The 14,951-nt window shown below is 37.6% G+C and overlaps 1 protein-coding gene across 1 annotated transcript in view; it reads left to right on the plus strand.

The window, feature by feature from the left end:
* Positions 1–14,951, plus strand: part of dbndd1 (dysbindin domain containing 1) — a 34,304-nt gene that overhangs the window by 7,883 nt on the left and 11,470 nt on the right. Inside the window, exon 3 of the mRNA XM_057839713.1 lies at positions 8,114–8,251. Coding sequence (XP_057695696.1) covers positions 8,114–8,251 — 138 coding nt within the window. The remainder of the gene's footprint in view (positions 1–8,113; positions 8,252–14,951) is intronic.

The raw sequence follows: 14,951 nt of genomic DNA on the forward strand, positions 1-14,951 counted from the left end.
ACGGCCGGGTCTTGGTAGATTTGTAGTGGTCTGATGCTCCTTCCATTTCAATATGATGGCTTGCACAGTGCTCCTTGAGATGTTCAAAGCTTGGGAAATCTTTTTGTATCCAAATCCGGCTTTAAACTTCTCCACAACAGTATCTCGGACCTGCCTGGTGTGTTCCTTGGTTTTCATAATGCTCTCTGCACTTTAAACAGAACCCTGAGACTATCACAGAGCAGGTGCATTTATACGGAGACTTGATTACACACAGCTGGATTCTATTTATCATCATCGGTCATTTAGGACAACATTGGATCATTCAGAGATCCTCACTGAACTTCTGGAGTGAGTTTGCTGCACTGAAAGTAAAGGGGCCGAATAATATTGCACGCCCCACTTTTCAGTTTTTTATTTGTTAAAAAAGTTTAAATTATCCAATAAATGTTGTTCCACTTCATGATTGTGTCCCACTTGTTGTTGATTCTTGACAAAAAAATTAAATTTCATATCTTTATGTTTGAAGCCTGAAATGTGGCGAAAGTTTGCAAGATTCAAGGGGGCCGAATACTTTTGCAAGGCACTGTATGTACTGTATGTTGAATGTATATATTTGTCCGAGTTTTATTCATTTTTTTCTTAATGCATTGCCAAAATGTATATGATTGGGAAAAATTATCGGGAATGATTGGAATTGAATCGGGAGCAAAAAAAAAAAAAGCAATCGGATCAGGAAATATCGGGATCGGCAGATACTCAAGCTAAAACGATCGGGATCGGCTCGGGAGCAAAAAAACATGATCGAACAACCCTACTTGTAGCCCATCCCTATGAGTTTTTTCACTAGTAGACTTCCAATCCATTTGAAGTGAGAGGGTGCCAGCGAATGAACGAACATAATTATAAATTAATTATAATATTATAAGAGGCCCTCCCACTGTCTTGTGCCATTGATGGCAGAAAATGAGTTTAAAATTAGAATTTTTTTCTTCTCTGGCCAAGATGTACCTTCCCACCAATTAGTTCATAACTAACAGAAGTCCAATCCATTTGAAGTGGAAGGGAGGCAGCAAATTCACTTGCCAATCCATCCACTTCAAATGGATCATCAAATTGGACATCCACCGATGTCGATAGCAGACAATGAGTTAGGCAGTGTCTAACCAAGCCATAGACTTCATAAATTATATTGACGGGACACGGAGCGCGGGGCCGATTAATAGGGGTCAAAGCTGACCAAGTGGAATCACAGACAAAGAGCTTTATTCGATGACAATTCTTGTGAATAATTGCTTAAATCCCTGAATTCTTTATAGATATGGACGTAAAACAGTCTTGATTATTGGTTAAAAGCAAAAACAAAAAACAAAAAAAACGTGCAGTTAGCATTTATTTTACGTAAGTATGTCAAAGTACGATGCTAGTCTGTCAGTTAATGTGGCGGCCGCCGTATGTAAACGGAGCTTTTCCGGTGAAAATTCTTGTGAATAAATGCTTAAATCCCTGAATTCTTTATAGATATGGACGTAAAACAGTCTCGATTCTTGGTTAAAAGCAAAAAAAAAAAAAAAAAAGTGCAGTTAACATTTATTTTATGTAAATATGTTGAAGTACAATGCTAGTCTGTTAAACAATGTGGCGGCAGCCTTACAACAAAGAGCTTTTTACGTTGAAAATTCTTGTGAGAAAATGAAAAATATAATAATTACCTTGAATCCTTGAACAAATCACTCCGGAGACAAACCGTACTGTTTGTATGCGGTACAGCTTTTTTTTTTTTTTTCAAAAAAATGTATCGGGTGCAACGCTATTTTTTCTTTTTAATGCTTTATGTGAAAAGTAACGGATTGCCTTAAAAGTGCTGTAATATCGTATTAAATCAAGTGAACGGTCTTGAAACAGTTTGTGGCAGGCTCTGTAATATCGGTAAATATCGTATCTTTGTCCAAAAAATGGATCTAACATAGTATCGTCATGAAATTTGTGATTTACATCTATGTGCTATTAGGTTTGACTTTGACAGCTTTTAATGTAATGGATTTGAAGGAAAAACTATCTGGTTATAATAAATACATGACTTGTAATTCACTTTGTTTAGCATTTAGTTTGGCAGTAATCTTTTTTTTTTTTTTTTTTTTTTTAATAATTAAAAAGGCCTCAGGTTCACGCACATTAGGATAATGAAAATTGAGTGTTGGAATACAGAAAAGTGGAAGTGGAAAAAAAGTGGAAATGTGTGTACAAATGTATACCATAGGTACACACCCATTTGACCGCAGGCTACTAGAGCTTTACATCAGCCCTTTGTGGGGGATACATGTCAATTCACACACATGCAAGCACGCACACCCAAAGAGGCCATTTTTCTGTCTGGAAGAGAAAGCCTTGTGATAAATTATTTAAGGAGAAGAGGGGTGGGAGAGAAAGACAGGGGGACATATTGGGAAAAAAGCATTGCCCAAAAGGAAGTGACAGGAAAAAAATGCATTTCCATCGTTCCTCTGTCAAATCCTCCTTTCTCGAATTTACCCCTTTTGTTTCTCCAACATTGCAACCCTTTCATCTTTACTCCATCTCTACACCGCATTTTCCGCATTGTTCCCATCATTCTTCATTCTGATGTCTAGGCTGAGAAGCTGCAGACTGATCAAAGCTCTACATTGCAATATTTTATCAGGCTGGTGACGAGAATATCATAATTGAACTCCCCGTGAGATTATGTCCCGTCCATTTTCACACAGACTGAAAAGTCCAATGAAAGGGCAACCCCCTTCTTTTTATTCCACAATCTTCATGGTTCGTTGCTGCAGCCATGAACAGCGTGGAAATGGGAATGATAACACCTTGTTGTAGGAGCCTTTTCAACACCCACGCAGCCTTTTTAATCCAGACTTGGCAGGCAGACTGACTCACATGGAAACACAGACTGTCTTCCATCTGCCTCAGTACGTACTCCAGACATGTACTCTAGTTCAGCTATTCAGCACACAACTAAGAAGGATATCATTTCTGGAACACATGGATAAAACACAGTTGAGGGCTGGTCAGAGGTCACTAATTTTGGATTTGAGGGGTGGTCATTTAAGGTAATTTGCATGTTGATTTTCAGTTACTTCCTGTTGATTTGGGGGTATTTTATGGGTCACTTCCGGTTTATTTTGATTTACAGAACAGGATGTGACCTGGTAATCACCCAAATGAATAGGCAGTGACTCAAACTCAACAGGAAATAACCTGTAAATGTCCTAAAATGAACAGCAAGTGACCAGTAAATGCCCTGAAAATCGGACAGAATGACTGTGAATGCTCTGGTTTCCAATGAACAAACTTTCCCAGTCTAAATGGATTGGGCGTAAAGCACCGTCAACGCAGCCTTACAGTTAACTGAGACACTATTATGGTGGAAGATTTTGGTATCAACTTGTTGGTTCCTTTTTTTTTTTCTTTCTAAACATTGACACCTTTTTAAAACAATATCTTGATTCTTGGCAGGAGTATATCGATAACCTTTGGGATACAAAGTATCACGACGTGTCACCGTTTTGATATTTTGTCACACCGCTACTTGCTAACCACTCATTCACTGTGCCGCCTATTTATTCATTTATTTATTGTTTCTGATAGCTTTTCTGATTTTTTTGTTTGAACTTGTCTGTGAAATTTGCCCCAGAATTGGCAATGAATTTTAGTTGAAATGGTCTTAAAAATGTCTTTAAATGTCTCACATTTCACTTGAGGAAACCTGAAGGAACCCTATTTTTAGTATTAAATCCAAAACAAGAGGTCCACAGAAAATTTCGTGGTGGGTCAGATATGACATAATCATAGACTCTACCATCAGTTCACAAGACAGCTCGAACAGACATTGAGCCACGCCTTCCCGTAGGGGGCCGACCCAGGCAGAACGTTGAGTTGGTTTCACTGTGATAAACTCAAACACACACTGCGTTCTAACTCGAATTTAGGTGGCAATAGCATACCAGCATGTACATACAAGTGTCTCAAGAATTATTTGGTTGAGGATTCAAGGTAATTATTATATCAATAGATAAAATGAGTGTAACTTTGCCTTGAAATATTTACGTAAAATGAATGAAAACTTCCCGTTTTTGCTTTTAACCAAGAATCTGGACTGTTTTACGTTCTTGTCTATATCTATAGAAATTCCGCGATTTTAAGCATTTATCGACAAGAATTTTAAGTTTAAAAACCTCTTTGTTTTGTGACGGCAGCCATGTTAGATTACACAATCTCATCGCAAAAATTTGCTACTCATCTGTTGCTTTATCTCGTCTCGTAGGACAAATTTGATCACCTCAAATTGATCTCATTCTCTGCTTATTTGCTTCTGAGATTGTGCTCCCTTAGGAGCAAGTGATGAATCAAAATGAGCAAAGACATCATTGAGACAAAGGTGATTGATTTGAGAAAAACAGATTTGAGAAGAGAAATTCTCTTCATCAAAAAAATGGAGTTATACTTCTACACCACCTTTCAGGCACTCAAAGCACTTTGACACTATACCCTCATCTAACTGCTGGTGACGCAACAACGTAGGGTTCAGTGTCTTGCTCAAGGATCCTTAGATGAATTAATCAGGACAGAGAATTGAACTCACAACCTCTGGGTTGGGGAATGACTTCTCTACCACTGAGTCACACACGGGCTGAGATGCACTGGGCTCGATGTGACGAGGCACATCAATGGAAAGCAACTCCAGAAAGCGCGTGTAGCAGCGATGAAGAAAATTTATTTTATTTTGCTTCATGTAATCATTTATATATTTCTTTGATATTAAAAAAAAACTTCCAAATCGCAGACATGTTGCCTGTGAGCCAGTAGTTTTAGCGAGACATTGTCAGCCAGCAAGTTGCCTGTTTTGATTACGTCATCAAACAAGAGGACAAAGGTTCTTCACACTATTTTGTGATAAACTTTCGGTCTTCAAAACCAAAAACCGATAATGCATTTGTAGCGGCCGATAATTTTCGGCGCCAAATTTTCAGTCACATCTCTAATTTTTACATTGAACAAGATGAACCAAATGAACCAGATGTTATTTAATTACTTGATTATAATATTTTCTTGGATTTTGGCATGAGATGAATCAAGATGTGATTGGACATTTCGGAGCAGACACTATTCTTTCTTACAGTGAAAGAATCTAAAAAACCCAAAATGAGCAATTGCAGCCTGGAAGGAGATCAAATTGAGAAATATTTGTGACGGGCAAAATATAAGGTTGCTCTGCAAGATCAGTAAAACAGGCAGCTTTGAGGCAAGTTGAAGAAACTTTGCTCATCCAAGTCTTTTACTGAGACATTACTGAGATCGTGACTTCAAGTAAGGAGATATAATTGAGACGCATTTGAGATCGACACACGTACTCATAGTTGTCTCTTGGTGTGATCTTGAAAGGAGACAGCTGTGAGACATTATTGAAAAATCATGCCAGTAAAACTATTCTCAAGACGTTCTCATGTAATGCTCACTAAAAGACTTCCCATCGCAAAGCAAAATTGAAGATGAGATCTTGTTCATGTCTCATTTAAATCTCTGAGAAATTAATCAGCAATAATCGAGAACAGAGTGGTTTTCTCAGTTTTCTCAAATTTGTCTCATGAGAAGTAAGTCTCATAGTGAGCATTACATGAGAAGATCTTAAGAATAGTTCTACTGGCACGATTTTTCAATAAAGTCTCACAGCTGTCTCCTTTCAAGATCTCACCAAGAGACAACTATGAGTACTTGTGTCTATCTCAAATGCGTCTCAATTTTATCTCCTTACTTGGAGTCACGATCTCAGTAATGTCTCAGTAAAAGATATGGATGAGCAAAGTATTTTATTTCTTGAACTTCCCTCAAAGCTGTCTCATTTACTGATCTCGCGGAGCAACCTTACATTGTCCCAGTCACAAATTTTTCTCAATTTGATCTCCTTCCAGTCTGCGATTGCTCATTTTGGGTTTTCAAGATTCTTTCATTGTGAAAAAAGAGTTGTGTCTGCTCTGACATGTCCAGTCACATTTTAATTAATCTCATGCCAAAATCCGAGAAAATATTATAATTGGTCAAATAATTTAATAACATCTGGTTCATTTGGGTTATCTTGTTCAATGTAAAAATTAGCGATGTGACCGAAAATTTGGCGCCGAAAACTATGGATCGCTACAAATGCATTATCGGCTTTTGGTTTCGAAGACCGAAAGTTAACCACAAAATAGTGTGAAGAACCTCAGTCCTCTTGTTTGATGACGCAATCAAAACAGGCAAAACTATTGGCTCACAGGCAACATGTCTGCAATTTGGAAGTTTTTTTTTTTTTAATATATATCAAAGAAATTTATAAATTATTAAATGAACCAGAATATAATAAATTTTCTTCATCGTTGCTACATGTTTTCTGAAGTTGCTTTCCACTGATGTGGCGCGTCATATCGAGCACACAGCATCTGAGCCCGTGCGTGGCTCAGTGGTAGAGAAGTTGTTCCCTAACTCAGAGGTTGTGAGTTCACCTCTCTGTTCTGATGAATTCATATAAGTAACCTTGAGCAAGACACTGAACCCCATGTTGTTGCGTCACCAGCAGGTAGATGAGGATATAGTGTCAAAGTGCTTAGAGTACCTGAAAGGTGCTGTACAAGTGTAACTCCATTTTCAATTAAGAGAATTTCTCTTCTCAAATATTGCACAAATTCGGCTTTCTCAAATCAATCTCCTTTGTCTCAATGATGTCTTTGCTCATTTTGACTCATCACTTGCTCCTAAGGTTACCCTTAGGAGCACAAACTCAGAAACAAATAAGCAGAGAATGAGATAAATTTTAGATGATCAAATTCGTCTCACGAGACGAGATTAAGCAACAAATGAGTAGCAAATTTTTGCTATGGGTTACTTCTCATGAGACAAATTTGAGAAAACTGATAAAACCACTCTGGTCTCTATTATTGCTGATTTATTTCTCAGAGATGTAAATAAGACATGATCAAGATCTCATCTTCAATTGTGGTTTGCTATGGGATACCATAACTTTGGCCTGAAATATTTACGTAAAATGAATGATAACTTCCTGTTTTTGCTTTTAACCAAGAATCTATACTGTTTTACATTCATGTCTATATATCTATAGAAATTCCCCGATTTAAGCATTTATCGACAAGAATTTTCAACTTAAAAAGCTCTTTGTTTCGTGATGGCCGCCACATTAGATTACACAATACCTTAACTTTTGCTTGGAATATTTTCGTAAAATGAACGATAACTGCCCATTTTTTTTGCTTTTAACCAAGAATCCAGACTGTTTTACATTCATATCTATAGAAATTCGGCGATTTAATCATTTATTTGCAATAATTTTACACATGAAAAGCTTTTTGTTTTGTGACGGCTGCCATGTTGGATTTTGTATCTCTACACAATAGCGGAATTCAACCTAAATAAGTCGTCATAGTGTATAGCAAAATGCAAGTTTTGCTTTTGTTGAGTAAAATTAAGATGATTCTGCATGCTTTCCTCAAGTATTAAGTTTCTGAAGTGAAAATTGAAATTGAATGAAAATTTATTAGCTGTTGAAAACTTCAGTAAATCCCCCCCCAAAAATAAAAAATTAAGTTGCTATTTTGGGCAAAAACATATGATTTGTTAAGTATTGCTATTGAGCCTGAAAATATAGGTGATTATCTCTGCATTTGGTGATTTTTGTGCATCTATCGTAAAATTTGAGAATTTCATAGCCTTTTTAAGTTTTGTTATACTATACTACTACTAATACTACTAATAAAAAAAATAATAATCGGGAATTAGGGAACGACTTTGAATTATTTATGTTGCTGCTCATGGAGATCCATATATGCTATAAGGGAGGTGCCTGTTTTGGTTGTAGGTCGCTAGCGGCTTTGGTTTTGGAAATATTTGAAATTTACATTTTTGAAAATAGGCCTCCTACGGATCGGCCTCGAGCCATGTGTCCCTTCAACTGATAGTGAAGTCTATGCCTTAATTTTGAAAAATTTGTTCTTTTTTGTCATGGAATCAAGGCTCTACAGTTCGTCCCAAGCATTTGTTTACTTTAGATTCTTGAATGTCTTTTGACTTTAAAATGTGTTATTTACTGTTTTGTTTGTCATCCTAGAACCTCTGAGCAGCGTGTCTTCTTTGGAAGTCCACTTCGACCTCCTAGATCTGACCGAGCTCACAGACATGTCGGACCAGGAGTTAGCTGAAGTCTTTGCTGACTCTGATGAGGAGAACCACAATGAGTGCCCGCCAGGTGGGACACACGTTCAGTTCCACTAATGGCGATAGACGTCCAATCCATTTAGACTCCCAGTCAAAATGGAATTGGATGTCTATCACCATCAAAGACCAAAGAGTTAATTAGCTCTACTCAATAAATCAGTGTCAGTGGTAGTGCGAGAAGTAAAATGGAGTCCCACTGGACTGGAAATATAAAAAGTCTACACACCCGTGTTCAAATGCCAGTTTTTTTTTTTTTTTTTTTGTTCTGTTTAAAAAGAAAAAAAAAAAAAAAGCGAGACAAGAGAGATTGGTGCCAACATTGAGAGCCTAAACCAATGGACAGTGTTTTTTTGGAAAAATCTGTAAAATGGTTATTTATTCCTGTATGTGTTAAAAATCTTCAAGTTCGGTGGTACATGCATTGCACTAGGAAACAATTTTGAAAAAACATTCCATTAAGATTTTTGTGCTGATTAAAACTGAAATTGGCATATTGATGTCAACATTTTTCATGAAACGATCCAATATCTGTTAAGTACATTATTATTCGCATTATTTATTTATTTATTTTCAAAGTGGGGGGTCTCTAGTTCAAAAACTTAACATGACAAAACTGAGATTAGTTTGGATTCCGCACCCAAACATTAATTAACAGCTGTGAGACTCAACTAACTCAACTAATATTATGCTCCCCATTATTATCTAAGAAGATACAGTCATGACCAGAGCTAGACCGGTTATTGGCCGTGCCGATTTGGAAATTTGACGCATATTTGACGCATCGGTATTGGCCTTTTTTGTATCCGACTGGGCGATATGAAAAAATCAATTTATAACTAGGTTATTTCGGCTCAAATGCAGCCACACCTCTCTCTCTTGCCTGCTGTCTCCTGCACTAGTATTCACCCAGTCCTCTAATTGGATAAATGGTAATGGTAAATGGAGTTACATTTGGATTGCGCCTTTCCACCTTGCTTCACACTACATCCTCATCTACCTACTGGTGACGCAGAATTTGGAACCAGGGGTTTAGTATCTTGCTCAAGGATACCGTAATTTTCGCACCATAAGACGCATCTGACTACAAGCAGCCACCCACCAAATTTGACACAAAAACAGCGTTTGTTCATAAATAAGATGCACTGGACTATAAGCCGCAGCTGTCCTCACTGTATTATGGGATATTTACACCAAAAGATATCAACCGGTAAGACTTTATTTGACAGCGGCATCATAAGACTGTCATAAGACCAAATGAACCACCATGAAGCGTTTAACCGATTAGCTACAAAGCTTCATTGCTTCAAGAAACTTCATTTGGCCATCACTGTTCTCATGGGAGAGACAGTCAACCTCTGCTACCACCTGCTGTCAACACTGTTGTCGTCCAACATGCCTCCTAGCATGCATTGCAGCGCTACAGATATAAATAACAAATCAAAATTCATGTTCTGTGCTAATTATTTCATCACTTACTGTTCTAGTTGTTTCAATAATTGCTAGTTATTGAATTTAGTAGCACCATCAGACTGTCATAAGACCATCATAATTATGACATGACACTGCTATGAGCATTAATGGATGCTTGTGACGGATGTCATTTTGTGTCATCCAGCAAATTATCTCACTTTTGAATAGATGTAAAAGATCAAGACTGAACATAAATTGAGCCAGTGACAAAATTTGCTGTATGACACTTAATGACATCTGTCATAAGCATTCATTCATGCCCATGATAATGTCATGTCATAATTTATGACACCGCTGTCAAATAAAGTGTTACCTTCTAACCCCAAAATATCAACAAATAAACCGCACTGGATTATAACCCGCCGGATTCAAAAGGAGTAAAAAAGTAGCATTTTATAGTCCGTAAATTACGGTACTTAGACCAGGTCATCAGCGCTTTCTTCTCCGTGGAAAAATTTTAGAGAGCTATCTATTTAACCTTTTATTCAACTTTAAAAAAAGATGCTTCTGAGCCTACGAAATCCAGGCACTTCCGGAGCTATTATTTTCTATTTGTGTGATTCAATAAACAAGCTTTAGGCATTTCAATGAAGTTCAGAGTTTGCATTATTCAATTTTTTAATGCCAATTTTCACACTTGTCCTGCAAATGAATACCGGCTCCAAAAATCAGTTATCTGCTCCTCTAATTACGAATAATCAGTATCGTCATTGGTGCTGAAAAACCCATATTGGTCCATCTCTAGTCAGGACTTTTATTAAATACATTTTATTGTACATGATCAATTTGTGTGTGGCACGTACTGTATTTCATTTTACCATATGTCAGGATAGGATAGACAAAATACCATTGAAGAGTATTCTTGAGATGCAATAAGAAGAAAGCTTACCTTAAATGTAATTCTGAAGCACTCACACGTTCCTGATGACGTGACCTCATGACAGTTTAAGAATATTTTAAAGGCTGACTAAACGTGAGAACCATGGTGGTGTTTTGGTGACTGGCTCAAGGGCACTTTGAATACGATTTGGAATACAGACTTCTCTTGAATATTTATTAACCCAATGAAATAAAATGGCTCTATTTCAGCCATCAGTGGCACTGAAATACTCCCACATGTAGGAAACACAATAAAAGGGAGGGAGTCGGGCCATGAGAGTACCGTATATCCTGCTTGTGTTTCATAGGCAGCGGGTGCGTGAAAACGCCATCCACATTTTTCAAAAGGAGGCAAAAATGCTCCCCATGTTTTATTCATGACCCGGATGCCTCATCCTGCATGCAGATGGTGAACTCACTCTGGCTGTTGACACCCAGCAGGCTTTTTTTTTTTTTTTAACCACCACCTGGGTAATGTCCCAACTCAAGTGTCATAAAACAAAATTAAGAAGTAGATATTTTAATTACGATTGGGCAACTATCGACAAGTTTAATCAGCATTAATGATAGTGCTTCTGCTGCAGCGTCACAGTTGGTTAATGGCTGAGAAATTTGGTCTGAACATTGTTATTGCTTGGTTTTAGGGAGTAAAACCATGTTCACACAGTAACATTTGCTTTGTTAATTTTCACACCATCATTCCGGTTTACCGTTTTTATTGTTTCACAGTATGTGCTGCATGGTAAGTGTGAGTTATTGTCCATCTGTAGCATTTAAAATGTGTCATTCATCATCCACTGCGGATGAACATTAAAGTGCTTGTGTGGTGAGCCCATTAAAGAGAGAATCACAGACAAAAAAAAGTAACAAGTGTTCAGTCCACAGGCAAATACTTATGAAAGGGGTGATGTTATACACGTGTGATTGACCGAAATAAATTTTAGTGTAGGCATGTGCCGGTACGATATTTTGACGGTATGATAACCTTAAGCCAAAATATCACAGTTTCACGTTATCATGGTGTTGCAATTACAGCTCTAAAATGTGTTACTTTGAGAGATCTGGGTTTAAAAAAAATAAATAAATAAAACTTTTCCATTGAACAGGATTTTTTTTTAAAAACATATTCGCAAATTGGAACATAAGTATAATGTTAACTTAAAATAAATAAACAATATATATATATATTCTAAATAAAATTAAAATAAATGCAGTCCTTTAGGTGAGCCTAAACCCACAGCAACAGCTCAACATTATTACCATCAGAACAAAAATAATTGCATTATTTTCCATAAAAGCATGTATGTATGACTCATATCATGTTTACATGATACACACACACTTTCTCAACACAGACATTTGCCAGAGAGAAAAAAAAAACATGTTTCACCACCACTAGACGCACTAAATACATTTGAGTTAACTCTCGTTCGTAGCTGGTGGGGAACGTTCATGACAGTGTTTACTAGGGATGGGAATTGATAGGATTTTTACGATTCCGATTCCATTATCGATACCGCTTAACGATTCGATTCTTTATCGATTCTCTTATCAATTCTAATTTGGGGAAAAAGAAGAACAAACGTTTTGATTGGCATCGAGTTTGTTTAATCAGAAGTCACAACCTTACAAACTCACAACGAGATCAAAAGAGGCCCAAAGCCTCAACGTTAACTGTGGCAATAAGTGGCAAATACACAAGAATGTGTAACATTTTACTGAAACATTTATCTAATAGAAATAAAAAATATTGGTATATATTGGCAGATAGGTTGTTGTTCTGCCTTTGGCAATATGTGTTAAAGCAGGGGTCCCCAAACTTTTTCCTGTGAGGGCCACATAACTTTTCCCTTCTCTGATGAGGGGCCGGGGTCAGTTTGTAACAGAAAAAGTGTGACGATTGCAGAAGTGCATAAATGTAAAAAATTATTGTTTTTCAGAAAGCCACAATCAAATAACCCTTTCTGGATTCTTCACGGAATGAAAGTAAATAAAACAAAAATAATAATATCATATAATAATAATAATAATAATTAATAATAAAAACATTATTAATTAAATAGATCATAACCAAATAACCCTCTCTGAATTCTTCAAGGAAAAGGCCAGGAAATAAATAACACGATTGAGGAAAAAAAAAAAAAATTCAAAATGGCCGGACCAAATGTGGAGGCGGGCCGTATTTGGGCCGGGGGCCGCAGTTTGGGGACTGCTGGGTTAATGTGTATTATGTACCATTACATTGAAATGCATGCCTTTTAGTTTTTGTGGCGCTTACACGCTCAAGTGGGGGCGCTCTTGCGCTTCCTCACGCGAAGAAAAACGCGCTCACGTGAAGAAGAGCGCGCTTACACCCGAAGAAGAAATGCCGCATCCAAGCGAGTGAGCGAGTTAGTGAGAGAGGGAATCACTTCTACGAGCCTACGTTCTTTGTTAATGTTAATATCTACAGAGGCAACGCCTGTATGTATCATCTTTTGTGTTGTTGTTGTTGTGTTTCCACTTGCGATCGGACACTTAAATCCAGTTGTGTAGCGGTTTGAACGATGTGCTCATGCTAGCGAACGAATGCTAACTATTTGTTATTACTGTTATTAGCAGCTAATCATCGCTGATTTACGTTGATGCAAACCTGTTTGTTATTGGGGACAAAATTGATTTGTTTCATTTCTATTCTTAGTTTCACTCTTCAAGTGATGGTTGAATAAAGTCAGCAAATTATACCAACGTCTTCTGCATCGTCATTTGGGAGTTTAGCTAGCTGTATAGGCAGGACTGAGCCTTAGCCTCTCTGTGAGGACAGCGCAGTCGTATTCCCTCCCGATGCAGTTATCTCCACCTTGCAATGACTGCAAGTCGCTTTGTTGTAATTTTTCCTCGTGAAGTGAAGACACACTTTCGAGCGTTTGAACCTACGTGCTGTCATTGTTATGTTTATGGCTGCAATGCTCGTGCTTACCCGTCGTAACCTTTCATTTTCACACTCTTTCCTGGTGAAGTGTAGTCAAACTTTGGAGCGAGTGGTTCTTGGCGCCATGCTAGTTTGATGCGTTTGGACAACAAGACACGTCACGACGCAATACGCGTCTTTAGGAATCGTTAAAGGGATCGTTAAGGCTTTTTCATTGTGATGTCGAGGCCTCGAAACACTCGGAACCGGTTCCGAATTGGAATCGGATTTCGATTCCCATCCCTAGTGTTTACTAGGGGTGTAACGGTACGCAAAAATCTCGGTTCGGTACGTACCTCGGTTTTGAGGTCACGGTTCGGTTCATTTTCGGTACAGTAAGAAAACAAAATGCAAAATATAAATGTGCTAGTTGTTTAATACACACCTTTGTGCTTTCAACAATAGGAACATTAGCCTATACAAAGCTAGAACTCTGCTCAAAAAGTAGCGGGTATTTAAAGATAATCCAACAATTTGCCTTTCAGACCCCGCGTATTGGTCAGCTTTCTTTCTGAAAGAAAAAACAAAAAAGAAGTCCTGTGCTAAAGAGAAAAGCAATCCCAGTGACAAAGATTTTAACATGTATTTTACAAATGAAATGCCTCAATGAATCATTTTTTTTTTCTTATGAACGGTTTTCAAAAGCTTTATTGGTGGATTTTCTCAAGTTAAAGCACCACACAGAAATTAATAAATTTAATTGTGTAAGCAGGATATGTGTATTATTCAGTGACGTGTGGTGAGGTTCATGGTTTGTGAGGCACTAGCCACGTTTACATGCTGACTTTTATTCATACCGATTCAAATCATTCCGAATGGAAATTTCACATCAGCTGTTTACATGTCACTTCATCTATTCCGATCCAGCGTTTACATGTGACTGCCTTTATTCCGAAAGGACGTTTGACAACTGCCGTCTGACATGCGCAGATAAATCAAAACAAAGCGTCACGCTGCAAAACATGGAGATCGATCGTCAGATCAGCTGCTGTTTTAACTTTTCGAGTGGAAACAAAACTTCAGAATGATATGCCGTTCATTTAAAAAGTTGTGTGGGTGCGCTGTGCGTGTGCTTGGAAGCCATGTTGCAAGTGACGTTACTTACGTCACCAAGTGACGTCACCACGTCAGTACGGAGCATGCGCAGAAAGAACGCAACCAGACACCATTCCGCTTCCCTGTTTACATGATATAATTTTACTTCTAATCGATTTGGGAAAAGGAATATTCCACCCCTGTGAATCGGAATGAAATTCCATTCGGTTTGGGCCTGTTCATTCCGAATGAGGTGTTTATATGGAACACATTTATTCGGTTTGAACAAATATTCCGATTGTAATTGGAATATTTGGCTTAATGTAAACGTGGCAACTGACTCCTTTAGTGTCAGATTTCCAAATATATAAACCAAAAAGGGTAGCTTATTCAATTG

The sequence above is a fragment of the Corythoichthys intestinalis genome, chromosome 1 (genome assembly GCF_030265065.1).
Source record: "Corythoichthys intestinalis isolate RoL2023-P3 chromosome 1, ASM3026506v1, whole genome shotgun sequence".
NCBI lineage: Eukaryota > Metazoa > Chordata > Actinopteri > Syngnathiformes > Syngnathidae > Corythoichthys > Corythoichthys intestinalis.